Source organism: Echeneis naucrates, chromosome 5 (assembly GCF_900963305.1).
Source record: "Echeneis naucrates chromosome 5, fEcheNa1.1, whole genome shotgun sequence".
NCBI classification, from domain to species: domain Eukaryota; kingdom Metazoa; phylum Chordata; class Actinopteri; order Carangiformes; family Echeneidae; genus Echeneis; species Echeneis naucrates.
Window position 1 is genome coordinate 8466604 of NC_042515.1, and position 14189 is coordinate 8480792.

Here is a 14189-nt window from a genome sequence, read left to right on the forward strand (position 1 = left end):
GGGTTGGTGGGTGGTTGGAGGGGGGGGAGGGGGGGGGGGGGGGAGGGGGGGGGGGGGGGTGTGTGGATTTAATAGTGGCACCCCTGGTCCTGTGCCCAACATCTGAAAATAGAGGTCAGAATTCTAAATAAATCCTGCCACAGTCAATCTCTGAACGATCATGAGCCACAATCACAGTGAGAGAAATCTGTAACAGAGCCATCTATTATTCTCAGGCTATCCAAGTGGGATCACACTGTGGGGTCACCACTTATTTGTACATGAGACTGAGTTGGAGAGGGCTCTTCGGTTCTTGGAAGTATCCAACTTGTGTTACTGAGGGGACATATGATGAATGACCACTGCCTGAACAATGAAAGAAATACTTTAAAATGTATAGCAGTTTGGAGTGTGTGTGTGTGAGCATTGCATTGTACTGTGTGTATTGTATTAATTATTTAAATTATATAAACTATAACTAATGCTTACTATAATATACTATAGCCACAGGGAACAGCCCTTTGTGCAAGTCTGTGACTGACTAGATTTTTTTTTTTTTTATTATTTCCTACAACCAACCAACACTATCTTTCATCACCAAACGTCTATTTCTAAACATGCAACTGCAGCAATGCAGCGGTGGTTTGTTTGGGGGAGGAGCTAAATTCGAGACAGGTGTGACCTACTGCAACCATTCTTTGAAAGAAAACCTCTTTCAAGCTGCTCTCCTCTCACCTAGCATCACTAGAGGAAAACAGAAGTGGATATTGTACTCTTAACACTCTCTCTTCTTTTAAACCTTTGGCCAACAATCTGTTAGGGGCAACAACGTAGGAGACTGATGAGGGAAGGGGACGCATGTTGACTTTTTCTCCCCCCACCCTCGTCCTCTTAATGTATTTCCCCCCCACCTCATCCTCTTTGTTAAAACCTTTCCTTTCCCATCAACCTTCATCAATCGCTCTATCCATGCTGGGTGAAAAATTGCACCCATTACCCTTGTCATGCAGTACACAAAAATAGCATTCTTTCTCCTGACAAATGTCAGCAAAAACTACCCATGTTGACTCACAAGATTACAGGACGAAGGCGCAGCGGCATAAATCTTCCCCAAATATTGGACAACTTTGATACAGTAAACACGTGCTGCGGAAATTGGTGCTCATTGTAAAATAATGCAGGCCGTGAAAACTGAAGTGAAGCCAATGCTAACTATTTTATTGTATTGAAGCCTATGTAAAAATGACCATTACATACATGATCTAGGAATTTTGAATATTTAATCCATGGCTATCCTTTATGGCAGTAGCTGTCTAGATCAGCAGCCCCAAACTTTGTTGTGCTACAGACCGTCCTCTATGGTGTGGCTGATAAATACAACAAACTTGAATGATAACCCTAACCAGCATAAAAACTGGTACTTGAATACAACTTTATTAGCAGCATCCTTGTGACAGCTCTCCAACAACATAACATGAGTAGCATCCTCTCTACCCCCAACACTCTCCGATACCTTCAAAATAAGATATCCCACAACAACTAATATAAAGTGTATAAGTTATTTAATCTTTCTGCGTGGCCTGATACCAATTGACCCACGGATCAGTACCGGTCCGTGGCCCGGGGGTTGGGGGCCGCTGGTCTAGATATTCCACTACAAAAAGCAAAAATGTCAGTCTCATCGGGTGGCAAAAGAACTATTCAACAGTGATCACTAAGGCTGTTGTTTTCATCCTGTGGGGGTCTTGAATACCAAACTGCTGACAAACTGCTTTCACTTGTCATCCACAGAGTCTACAGGAACCACTTTGCCTTCACCACTTAAGCATGATGAATGGTGAGACTGCAAGATGAACTTTAAGTAAGGAATAGTAATGACCTGTACGTTTCGCCTAGCCCGTGAATTTTGTTGTAAATTGCATTAGGTTACAAAGCATTGTTTGGAACCTGAAAGGTCTGCAGGTGTTGTGTCGCTGACTAATCTATTGCCATTATCATGCCTGAGACAAAGGTCTCCACCCTGGGGACACGTTGGCCGTCATTACTTTGTTTCCTCTTTGCGATGCACAAGAAGCTCTCTAAAAGCAGCAGCATTTAATAGACACGGAGGGATGTTTTGGAGTGATGGCTATCCAGGAAAACGGTGGATTGTAACATTAAAAACAAGGATATAGCCTGAAATATCCAACACAATGGCTGCGGTGTGGGTGTGAGGCCTAAAAATGAAACCATTATCTAGGCTGTTCCTCTGCTGCTGTACCTGAAGCGGTTTTCAAAATATTTGTCTCCATCTGTTGTGCCAGTAAAAAAAATAAATAAATAAATAAAAAAAATCTGCTATCTTTCAGTAGCTGCAGTTTTGCTGTTGTATAACAAAAGCCTTTAGCATCCAGAGCACCCAATGAACCTCAGTGGAAACTTACAGTGTCCTCAAACTGATGTGATTATAAGGATTAGTGCTCTCTCTCTCCAACCCCTGAACATTTATCCGTTGGGTGGGAGGGAACGGGACAGGGCGGGAGGGGAGGAGTTTGGCAACAGGTTTTTATGCACTGGCCAATACAATGTACTTACAGCTAACAAACAGCTCTTTCTATTAATCTGCCCAGAGACCTTCATTCACACAGATATATTCAGTCACCAGCTGCCAGTTTGTTTGTTTGTTTTTTTCATACAAACTAGGTTTTATTTGCTGGATTTGCTTTGGAAACAATAATAAAAATGATTAGGACTGTGATTCAACATGCGAAGAAACACCCTGGGGTAGGTTGTTACATATTTATGTACAAATTGAGCATTGTGATTGTAATACTGGATTTGGATTTGCTAGGATGATAGATATTAGGTAGTATCAGTCAGTGAGGCAGGAGGACTCATTAATAAAATATAAATTCCAAATAATATCTTTTCCAAATTTTCAGTTACAAGCAACAATGGCTGAAAAAAAAATTACAGTGCAATAAACACTTGGAAGTAGAGTTTTTGAGTGCAGATCTATTTGTTGTTTGACTCTGAGCAGAACAATTATAATTTCTATTCTGACCGTTGACTCATTTGAGACAGGTGCTGTGACTCCACATAATTACTAATTATTTGTATGACAATTTGCTACCATCAGAATAAAATAAAAGAAGCGGGATGGACACAGAGGCTATCTGTGCTAGATTTGTTTCTGTTGCTTCAGAGCTTTGCTGTGGGTGACCCAAATTCAAGGATTGACGGGGCTAGCTTGGCAGAGCACCAGAAAAGTAATAAGGGCAGCAACAGTATCGAACTCTAGTGAGTATGAAAAACTTTGGTTATCAGTCAGGCTGAATGGCGAAACTCTCACTTCCGTAGAAAGTTATGGAGATATCAGCAAAGAAGCACGCACAGCTCCTCTCACACAAGCCTGTCTTCCCCATTTGTTTACTTGCTAGTGTGTGTGTGTGTGTGTGTGTGTGTGTGTGTGTGTGTCAGCTGACCATCTGCAGTCAGCTAACTGTTTGCTTGCATAAACTTGGAGACTGAGAAATTCCTTTAAGAATTCAGCCAAAGTAAAACTCATGCAATAAAATTTCCCACTAATGTAATGAGGACACTAGATTAGAGGACACTGACTACTTGACATTATTCACAGACTGAAAATCAAAAAAATAAAAAAAAGTAAAATGTGATTTTTGTTTATTGTGTTTTAAAAAAAAAAAAAAAAAAAAAGATATTGAACTTGTTCTGATCATCTTGTTTGGGGCTGATCACTAATCACAGGATGAGGGGGGTTTTCCATTTAAACTGCTGTATATACCATCTAGCATTGTGGTCGACTTACAGAAATAAAGCTAACTGTATATAAAAATATTGTATAAATACAATAGATGGTTTCAGTTATCTTCAACAATGAATGGATTAAAAAGAATTTGCTGATTAGCTGATAAAATAATTTGATAAGTTAATTTTATGTTCAACAGGGTTAGGGATGTAGCTCAGGGGTATAGCAGAGGTTCAAACCCCGGCCACAATGCAAACCAGGGGTAGGCTTGTGCTACCCGTAAGCCCGGATAAATGGGGAGGGTTGCAACAGGAAAGGCATATGGTGTAAAAACTGTAGCCAAATCAAAAATGCTAGTCAAAGAGCTGATTTGCTGTGGTGACCCCAAATAAGGGAAAAAATAAAATAAAATAAAATAATGCTCAACAGGAAATGAATCAGCAACGATCTCTGTTAATTGTTTGATACTCCGTTATTCACAAAATGCCAATTCCACCATTTTAAACGTGAGAACATGCATTTATACAGTTTCTTGTGATCTTAATGATTTTCATCTGCATTAGAGATGGCACGTGACTTTTGCACGTTTTCACAAATTCCTTGAGAAAATAGCCAGCAGATTAGCATGAATCATTTTTGGTAGGATTATACACAGTTTGTACGACACTGATCAGTCAGTCAGCTGCTCTCTACCATAGCTTGAAGGCAGTGAGTATCAAAGTTTTATCACCAGATATCCTCCTAATCAACAGCAAACCAAGTGACAACGCAATCAGACAGAAGACAGATGTCTAGACACAGCTGAGTAGAGACATCCTTCAGTTCAACCTGATCAAACTGTCATCTCTCTACAGCCTGACTGGATCTGTGTGGGCTGAGAACATCTGTTCAACACTGGTGTAACTCTATGTCACTCTTTCTCTCTCTCATATACATAAAATAACACATAGCAGAGCAGACAGGGAATCTTCTGTGTGGTGGTGCAGTGTTGATGAACAGCTGCTGCCTGGTGAGAGGATTGTGCACCTAAGCTTTTGGTGTTTAAGATGACATATCACATTATCCCTCTGCCCCCATTAATGTGCTTTTCTACTTTAATTCCTGTCATCACAGCTCAGAACATCAAATAGCAGCACATCTGCGTAAGTGCACACATTCATGCCTGTGTGTCTCAGTACGCAGACCAGGTGTGCGCAAGATCATTTTTGTGCATATTTGCAAGCATATGCATGTGTTTAAGTGTCTTGCCTTCCGGACACGTGTGTGTGTGTGTGTGTGTGTGTGTGATGCTGTCGTTCAGTCTGACAGGTATACTGCAGCATTGAGCAGAAGAGGCTGCCATACGCTGACACGCAGCATCGTTCTCTTCCACCGCGTCCTTGCCCATTCAACCCAGGCTGACAGTGAGCTGCCTCACACATGGCCTGGGCCTCATGCATATGGAGGAGGGCAGTGACAGGGAAAACGAGAATAACAACTACCCATGTTTGTGTGTGTGCATTTCACACAGGTGTATGTTTGTTGTTGTATATATCACAGACAACCACTTGATGGAATATGGTTGTTTATCTTCATATGTCTCTGTAGTCTGGGATTAATGCATTCCTCCCTCTTTCCTTTTCTCTCCTCAGTTAATCCCTCAATTTTTCTTCACTTCTCTGGGCCTCACAGGGGCCCTCCTCTACCTGTTCCGCCTAGCAAAGGGACCTCATGTCACGTAAGCCTTGTCCTGCTGTCTTGTCTACACTTTTAGCCATTTTCTTGATGTAATCTTCCATCTTTCTTTTGATAATCTGTGAATTTACAGATGTTTCCAAACGTGAGACGATTCAAATTGGTTATAATTTGATACGAGTGATCCCATTTGGATCTGGGTTCACGTTGGTGATGAAAAAGGAACAAAAAGAGGGAGTACAGCTCAATTTACCTCTTATTATTTGTCCAAAAGCTTGCTGACTGAAAATAAAACCTTGTAGGTACTGACTTGATAAATGCTGCCCATCACCCCTCCATAGGAATGCACTGAATTTGATACGACATTCAAAACAAAGCTTTTGCCGATAGCTGCATGTTAAATTAAAGTTGAGAACAACAACACAACTGCCTGTGTTTGATATTCTTATATTTCAAAATGAAAATTTTTGCCAAACCACATTGAACTCAGTGACTGCTCACATACAGTAAATGTGCAACTGCTCATGTCCTATTTTGGGTCCACACAGCAACACTTGTTCTAAGGGTCACCCATAAGTCCTGACCTCATCATCAGGTGGTGATGGGAGCTGTGGACAGAGGCTGCCTCTCTCAGAAACAGTCTGGGGTTTGTAGTAATGGAGGGAGGAGGGGAGAGGGGGAGAGAGAGAGAGAGAGAGAGAGAGAGAGATAAGGTGAGAGAGAGGGGAGGGAGGATTTGCTCGCTCTGCCATCAGTCTCTTTGTTTGTGCTTTGGCGGTGAGATGTGCTGCCATGGTGGGAAAAGGAGGGAAGGACAGCCATGGTGGAGTGCTGTGAAATCCAGACTTTGGTTAATGAACACAGGAGCACTGCCAAGTCACTGGGCTGAGTTAACCTCATCTCATAATCACCTCTCTTTTTTCCCCCATCTTTTGTCTCCATCCGGCATCAACGAATTTATATCCTTTTGTCTCTGTCCTTCTGTTCCTTTTTGCCTCTTACTTGTTTACATCGCAGCCCATTTTTCTCCACATCTTTTTTTCCTCTACATCTGCTCTTTGCTGTCATCATGTATGCCTATTTCTTATGTATCCTTGTCTTTTCTCTTCTTGCTTCTTTGTCTCTTCCTTACTCTCCATGTCCTGAATCTTTACACATTTGAAGCTTCTGGGACAAGAAGAATAACCCGGAGCCCTGGAACAAACTCGACCCGACCTACCAGTACAAGGTGACTGCTCCCGCCACACAGTATATGGATATAGGCGCCTTCCTGCTCACATCAATCAAGTGTGTGAGAAAACTTCTGTAGACACAGACTCGTATTCATCATGAGCTTAAAATAAAATTGATTCAGACAAACCAGTGCTGGCAAAAATAATTTCAGATCAACATGGTTCCTTCCTGGCTTTCTCCACATCTGTTCAAACAGAGGAAAACAAAGTGTCTTTCAAAAACAAATTAAGGCAGATGGAGCTGGGAGCTTTTAGTGGTGGGTGGTAATTTGCCATACCTCATGAACAAGGCCAGAGCCCATGACTGACTAATGAAAATATTAATAACAACCCAGACCCAAAATAGAGCCAAAAAAAAAAAAAAAAAAAAAAAAAAAAAAACTGACAGGCCCTAGTAGAAGGGATCTGGATGATGTGTTTTTCAGAGAGGAGAGTGTTTTCTGAGGGTTTCAAGGTTGTGTTGCTTACCAGTGGAATGAAAGTCGCTGCAGACAAAAGGTCAAGACATGGCATGTTTAATTCTCGATAGCAAGGCAAAGGTCTCACATCGAAATTCCACTGAAGTCCAAACAATGATCATAATGAGGAGGGGGGAGTGGGAGCGGGAGAGGAGAGAGGGAAGGGGTAGGCGAGAGTTTTAATGGCAGACCAATCAAGAAGAATACACAAGGAGAAAATAATCACCGCCTATGCAAAAAAAATTGTGCTTTTCATGGTTGAAGGTCTGTGATGTATGCAGAACACATACATGCAGTCACACAATATATTTATTATCCATGACATATGCAAACTGCTGTCCTGAAAGACCCAACAAGGCAAAAAGCTGCAAAATGAAATCAGCTAGTGAGACTCAAGTGCATCTGTGTTTGCACATCCTAACCTGCTTTTTTCCCCCCGGTGCGTGCTCTCCTAAAGACAGCACTGATGAATTTAATTTAAGCAAAACAGATTTAAATGTATTCCTCCTGCCTTCCACAGTTCGTGGCCATCAACACGGATTACAAGAGCCTGAAGAAAGAGGGCCCTGACTTTTAAAGGTCCTCCAGGTAACTCCGGGAGCACTAAGTTTGACAGGACCTCCTGCTGTCACATCACCAACGTGAAACATCTTCCTGTTCATTTCTCCAGTGCCACCTCCTGCTCTGTTACAGCTATTCTGAGTTAATACTGTGAATAAAAACTATTTAAAAGATAATTAGATTCAGAAGGCTGGTTCTTTAGTGCATGTTAGTCAGCATTAAGCATTTTAGTGTGGGCTGCAGTAATGATAACCATGACGATCTGATTTAACATTTTCTCTTTTTCTCGAAAACCCCTCAGCTGAAGGTCAAAGGTCTGAAACAGAAAAACAGCATTAATGCTAATGATGATACACAGCTTCTTTCTGAAAAACTTCACTGGTCAATATTTCATATTGAGCAATGGATAAAATTCCGAGTGACATGAAAACCAGATTATTATTTTATCATTTACCTGCCACTCCCCTGGGTTGTATGACTTTTTAGGATCTTTCACATCAAATCATTCTGTTTTTCAACCCTGCACCTTTGCTGTTTTGTTGCACTCTCACTTTCAAGGTGTACACAGCAGCAATTTTTCTGAAAAAAATAAATAATTAAAATGTCTGATAAACTCAACACCTGCCACAAGTGCCCAACAGACATTAGTGGCTAGTGGCTGGTAAACCATAGTGGATAATTTAAGTATTTATTGAAGAGAAGTGCCAATGGAGCGCTGCAGCAAAAGAATAATAACCACCGATTACTATGTGTGCAACGACAACTGCCAACCATCTTTAAGAAGGCCAGGACAGTCTGTGTGTATAGGTAGATAGGTAAAGAGCACTAGGAGGATTCAGTAAAACAGTACGAGTAAGATTAAGAGTAAGGATTAAGATAAAACAACCGCAACATGCAAAGTAAATTGTAAAAACAACACAGAGGCTCAACACACTTCATGGCCGGCCAGATCACTATCCAGGACATGTTTACCCTGGCTTGTAAAAATACCAGAGAAACACAAAGGAGAATATAGCAGCAAAGTCTAGGCTCTTAAAAATGAAGCTTATGGAAAGTGTCAGGTCAGGTGTTCTCAAGTTCAAGTATTAGATAAAACAGTAGAGGATACTGGTGTCTGAGTTAAGGATAACTTCTCCACTTACTATGCCATCCATGTTGCTAGACTAGAAAAACTGTGTGACATTACTATGCATATCATGAGGAGCAAATATTTGTGGGTGACTGTGTTAATGAACTCAGGAACGTTTAACGAAACAAAACTCATGCTTTAATTGCCAAGGGGAGAGAGACATTATTTACTGAGCTCATCATATCACAAATCCAGCACTGCTGGGACAGGTAAGTCTCACATGCTGAGAGATGAACATAAAGAGGACCAAAATAGACTCAAATGGGAGACAAATATTTGTGGGGTTCATGGAGCGTCCAGAAAGATGTGGTCCAGGGGGACAAATCACTCAACTGTTTGATTGCTGCTTGTCTGGAAAGACCAAAACATGATATCACTTAGGTTGAATCAGGAAAATAACGGAGTCAGTGCCATTAGGTTTTTACAGCTACACCTCCCACTGGCATAATTTTCTCATGCTGGAACATTCATTGAATGATGAATGTTTGTGTCTGTGTGCACCTGTGTGTGCATAGATCTGCTTTCACTCAGTATCACTAGACACCCGACAACAACATAATATCCCACACTAATGGCACACAAACTGTCTGAATGTCGGACCCCTGAGTTCTCCTAATATACTCCTTAATAGACAATCTAGGTTCCAGACCCTGTATGGGTCCATTTGTGTGTGTGTGTGTGTGTGTGTGAGTGTGTGCGCATTTGCTCCCCTCAAACAGCAATAAGTTTGCTGCAACAGCATGGTGACCTGCCCAGTGGGTATTGTCTGTTGCCGAGTGGTGATTTGTGTGCGTGTCTGTGTATTTATCTGTGTGTTTGTGTCAGATGCGCAAAACCTGCTGACAGGTAATCAGCCGGGCCAAAGCATCACGCTGGGGCATAATCACAAGGTCACACACACACACGTACACACACGGAGGAGGTCATTATAAAACCTGAACAGCTTCACAGGTCGTTGTGATTGCACTGCCTCAGTGTGTTAGCATCAGCAGCAACTTTAAGGCCGAGGGTGACACGCTAGAAGATCACTGTCAAACAATTTACCAATTAGGATAAAATATTGTGAGAATATGTTCATTTCTGTTCTCCTCTCTTTTTCGTCATTCACATTATCCCCTTTTCATTTCAATACCTGAAAGACTTTTTTAATAGCTAGACAAACCGCCCCTTACCAAACTTCTTCCTCTTATAACATAAAATACATTCACATACCTTCAACAGCTATGTAAACAAACTCCACACTCCTCCTAAAGAATGGCAAACATTAAGACAGCCAATCAAGTCTCAGTAGGCAACCAAGCATGGCAGCGTGTGATTAAGATCGCAGTTTCTCAAACAGGTCGTGTTCATAATTTTTCTACCTCTGAAGTTGAAGTTGGATCACTTTCTCAACAAACACAGTGGAGAGCATGTCAGTGAGAGACTGAAGGAGATTGAGAGAGACCTCCTCAATTACACCCTCTCTGATGAGTAAGAGTAGATATTTTTAGATGAGGATTAATTTTAATGGGTTAGATAAGAAGTAAATCTTGGGTGGAGGAGGGACGAATAAATAAGTAAATAGGACATGCCGCAAAACAGGAGGCAGCGGTGGCAGAGCTCGGGTAGAGTGGCTGTTGTTGCAAGGCCCTGGGCAGATCCACTGATCCAGTGGAGATAGTGGGGCCTTTCATCCTTTAATGTCTTCTCCCTGAGCGGAAACATCAAAATCAGAAGAGCAAGCCAGTATTTGTCCATATCTCAAAATGGAGCGGACTGTCACAAGGGGATGAGCTTGTTGGGTCAGTATATTAATTATTTTAAAAAAAAACTAAACAAAGACAAAAAAATAAATAAACTTTGTACGGGACAAAGTCAAGAAAAGCTGCGATTTAAGTAACAGTTCTTAAGGAAAAAACTTTTCAGTTTAAATAAATAAATAAATAAATAAATGAATGGTAATTTGAGGAACATGGTATAAACATAGTTGTTAACGACACTATACCAAAAGAATTAATAAAGTCATATACCTTAAAAAAAATAATTAGTTCGCTAGTTAGTTAGCGAGAGAGTTAATTTGACAGGTTTTATAGAACATACCATTTTTACAGATTATTTATGTTTTCATATCCAAGACTTTCTGTGTTATAAGAATGTTGCCAAGTTTTATTCAAAATGTATAAAAAGGTATGCTGATCTCACCAATACAGATTGCTAAAACACAATACAAGCAAGTGAGAAAACATACAACAGCACATCCCACTAAAAATATGACAATGTACAAGGCACCATCCTGCCTGTATGAATTCCTAAATATGCCGGCGGCATGTTTATAATATTCAGCATGAGAATAGCTCGCACTGTGTGAAAAGCAGGACAAAGAATTATGCTGCATTGGCAGTCTTGTTCCTAGAATCCCTCACCGCTTCAGGAGTGAGGAGAGTTTCCATTGAGTTAGAGCAGTAAAAAAAAACAAAACAAAAAAAAAAAAAAACTGAATTCAGCTGTTGGTTTCCTGCTGCAGGTTTAAAGCAAGTGCTAGAAAACGAAGGGAATTTTTTTGTTTGTTTGTTTACTCACGACACTATGTGTGTATATATACACGTGTCTGAAAGAGTCAGTTATATCAATTTTATACAGTCTCACTGCACACCTGAATCACATCTAGGACACTGCAGGACGATTCAGTGCTGATGCAAAGACTTGCTTGTCCTCATGAGTATTGCCTGAGTGTCATTAATCCAGCTGATAGATACTAAAAGAGATGCACATCCCCTCTGTCAGATCAAAATGTCTTGCTCTAGCAATTGGATATATTTAATTAGCCCTATACCACAAGGTTACCCAAAATAAAAGCTAAAGCTGGAAGAATTGATTAAAGAAATCAAAAAAAAAAAAAGGCCTTTTTTTCACTTCAGTCATTGTGTCTGTCATAAATATAAAAGCACAGGTGTTAAAAGCGTTAATGGCCCTGTTCTTTTTAAGTGTCTCACAAAAGTCCTGCAAGTGTAACAGTGAGCCAGCGTGAAATTAAAGCAGCCATCATTCATCTTCTTTTCTTACTGCAGTGTGTCAAACTGTCCTCCGGGAGAAAGGCCTGTTGAATGACATATTGACTTCACTTTCAATTGTTTGTTTGGCAGAGATGACATGCAGCTCTTCCTCAACTGAGGGCTGGGTTTTCTTCTGATTGTTTGACTATCTATTAAAGCAAGAAAAAACAAGTTCTTCCTGTTAGCAATAGATGACTTAATAAAAGTCAGTCCATTCAGTGTTTTAACTATGACAAGTAGCTTGTGTAGACTAATTTTACCAAAAATATTACTGTGGCCAGACTGAACACTGTTCAACTCCAGTTCTTAAAACAAACGCTCACTTTAATCCAAAAACTACTCCAGGTATCCCAAACACACATGACTTTAATTTGGGCTAATTACACCTCTGCCTTAATGTGTTTGTATGCAGACAGGTCTTGATTGAGATCGCCTAATTTCAGTTAGCTTTGTTACACCTGAAGGGACATGAGAAATTAAACCTTAATCTTTCTTATTGCTTAATGGAATCATGGTGACTTACTTTAATTCCCCATCAAGCTTGAAATCAAATAGCCTGAGAAGGTGGCAGCGACACAGATGGCCAACTTTAACACAGACTTTAACACAGAGTGCTTTTCTTTTCTTAATCCATCCATCCATTCATTAGCCATATCATTTACCCTCAAGGGAGTGGGTCAAATGAGGCCAATCCAAGCTGACACTGGGCAGGTCGCGTAAGACAAGCCTCCATTTTCACTCACAGGAAATTCAGAGTCACAGTCAAGAACTCTGGGATGAACCAACACAAACATAATGCAAAATCCACACAGAAGCCCCAGACCCAGGATTTGAATCAGAAACGTCTTGCTATGTAGCAGTGAAAACCGATATACCACTGCCTCTTTTTATTATTATTATTATTATTATTATTATTATTATTAAACAGTAGGTATTCAAGCTGTTCTTCGCCCCCAGAATTCAGAGTTTCGTTTTCATGTGATTCGTTGCTTAGACTATGGCCTCAGTATGCAGTTTTGTGCCAATTGTACAGATTTTAGAAATGTAATCAGCAGTGGATGTGGCAACAGGTGCAGTAGTATGATAGGATTAAAAGAAGAGGTTAGGATTATGGTACAGACAACAACAGTACACCAAAGTGATATCACTTAGACTGTGAGGAGCACTCCTCATGTTTCATTATGGGATCATTACCAGGTATTAGTGTGACTCAGATGTCTAATTACAACTTGGTACATCATCGCAGCAAGACAGAAGACAGCTAGTCCCATCTATATTTAGAACTTTTCACTATCATATCAACTTCTGCCAGGTTTAATAATGTCAGAGGTACATGCATGAACGCTGTATCCACAGAGAAGGAGAGAGATAAGAAGACTGAAGATACATATATAATTAACTGCTGACATTGTCATTTATCCCTCTCCTCATTAAACAGACATGATTTATTGTCAGATCAGCTACCAAGTGAACAGATTTTTATCATCTTTTTCATTTGAAACTGTGTGTGTGTGTGTGTGTTTCTGTTACAGCACAGGGCAGATCAGAGGGGAGTTTTAAGGCTTTGATTTATGACCAACATTATGAGAAAATGTACCAGATGGGTAATACTGTGTACAATTATGACAATTATAACTGAAGAGTACTTTTTCATTCATTTTTTTCTTGTTTATGGACCCATTCATTTTACAGAGTGATTTTACAGTCAGCTCTGTAACCAAATAATATCGTTCATCTGTGGTGCTGTTCAGGATTTGAGACAAAATTGTGTTTGCACTGCCACAGGGAACAGAAAGCTGCATTATATAAATGGCGGACAACAACTAGCAAGGGAGCCTTAAAAGTCCCCATTTTGATGCAGCTTCAACAGTGCTGCTTATGAACAATGGTCACATGTTCATTCACAACCATGTTGTAGCTTCTCTGAGCAGTTTCCATTAGTATTTAAAGAATCTTCTCTGTTTTCTGTTCAAGTATAGCATTTATATCCCACCAAGATATATAATTAAATTAAACTTTGCATAACATTCAGTGATACCAATTTCACAGAGAGTATAATTCAATAATGATGCACAAACCAAACATCCAGTGGCAGAAGTGTTTTTTATGCACATATGCACAGGCAAAACAGACAACAATTTTAATATCAATCTGTCCTCTCTTTCACACAATTACTCAGAGGGGCCAAAACTGTTGAGCTACTTACACAACACAATGGATAATAAATGTCCAGATTTTCCAGTGAACAACAACACAGCTGCAACAATTTACCACTTTGAGGGCTAATGTAAAAATTAAGCTTTGATAGACAGTTAAATTCCATCACCAAAGTGCTTAATCAACTAATCAAGAAAATAATTGGCAGTCTAATCAGTA

At 40.2% G+C, this 14189-nt stretch overlaps 1 protein-coding gene across 1 annotated transcript; it reads left to right on the forward strand.

Moving 5' to 3' along the window:
• Positions 1-2700: 2700 nt before the first annotated feature.
• Positions 2701-7668, forward strand: LOC115044108 (cytochrome c oxidase subunit NDUFA4). Its single transcript, XM_029502953.1, has 4 exons — positions 2701-2742; positions 5359-5444; positions 6566-6629; positions 7612-7668. The coding sequence occupies exons 1-4, from the start codon at positions 2701-2703 to the stop codon at positions 7666-7668; spliced, it is 249 nt and encodes an 82-aa protein (XP_029358813.1).
• Positions 7669-14189: the final 6521 nt, after the last annotated feature.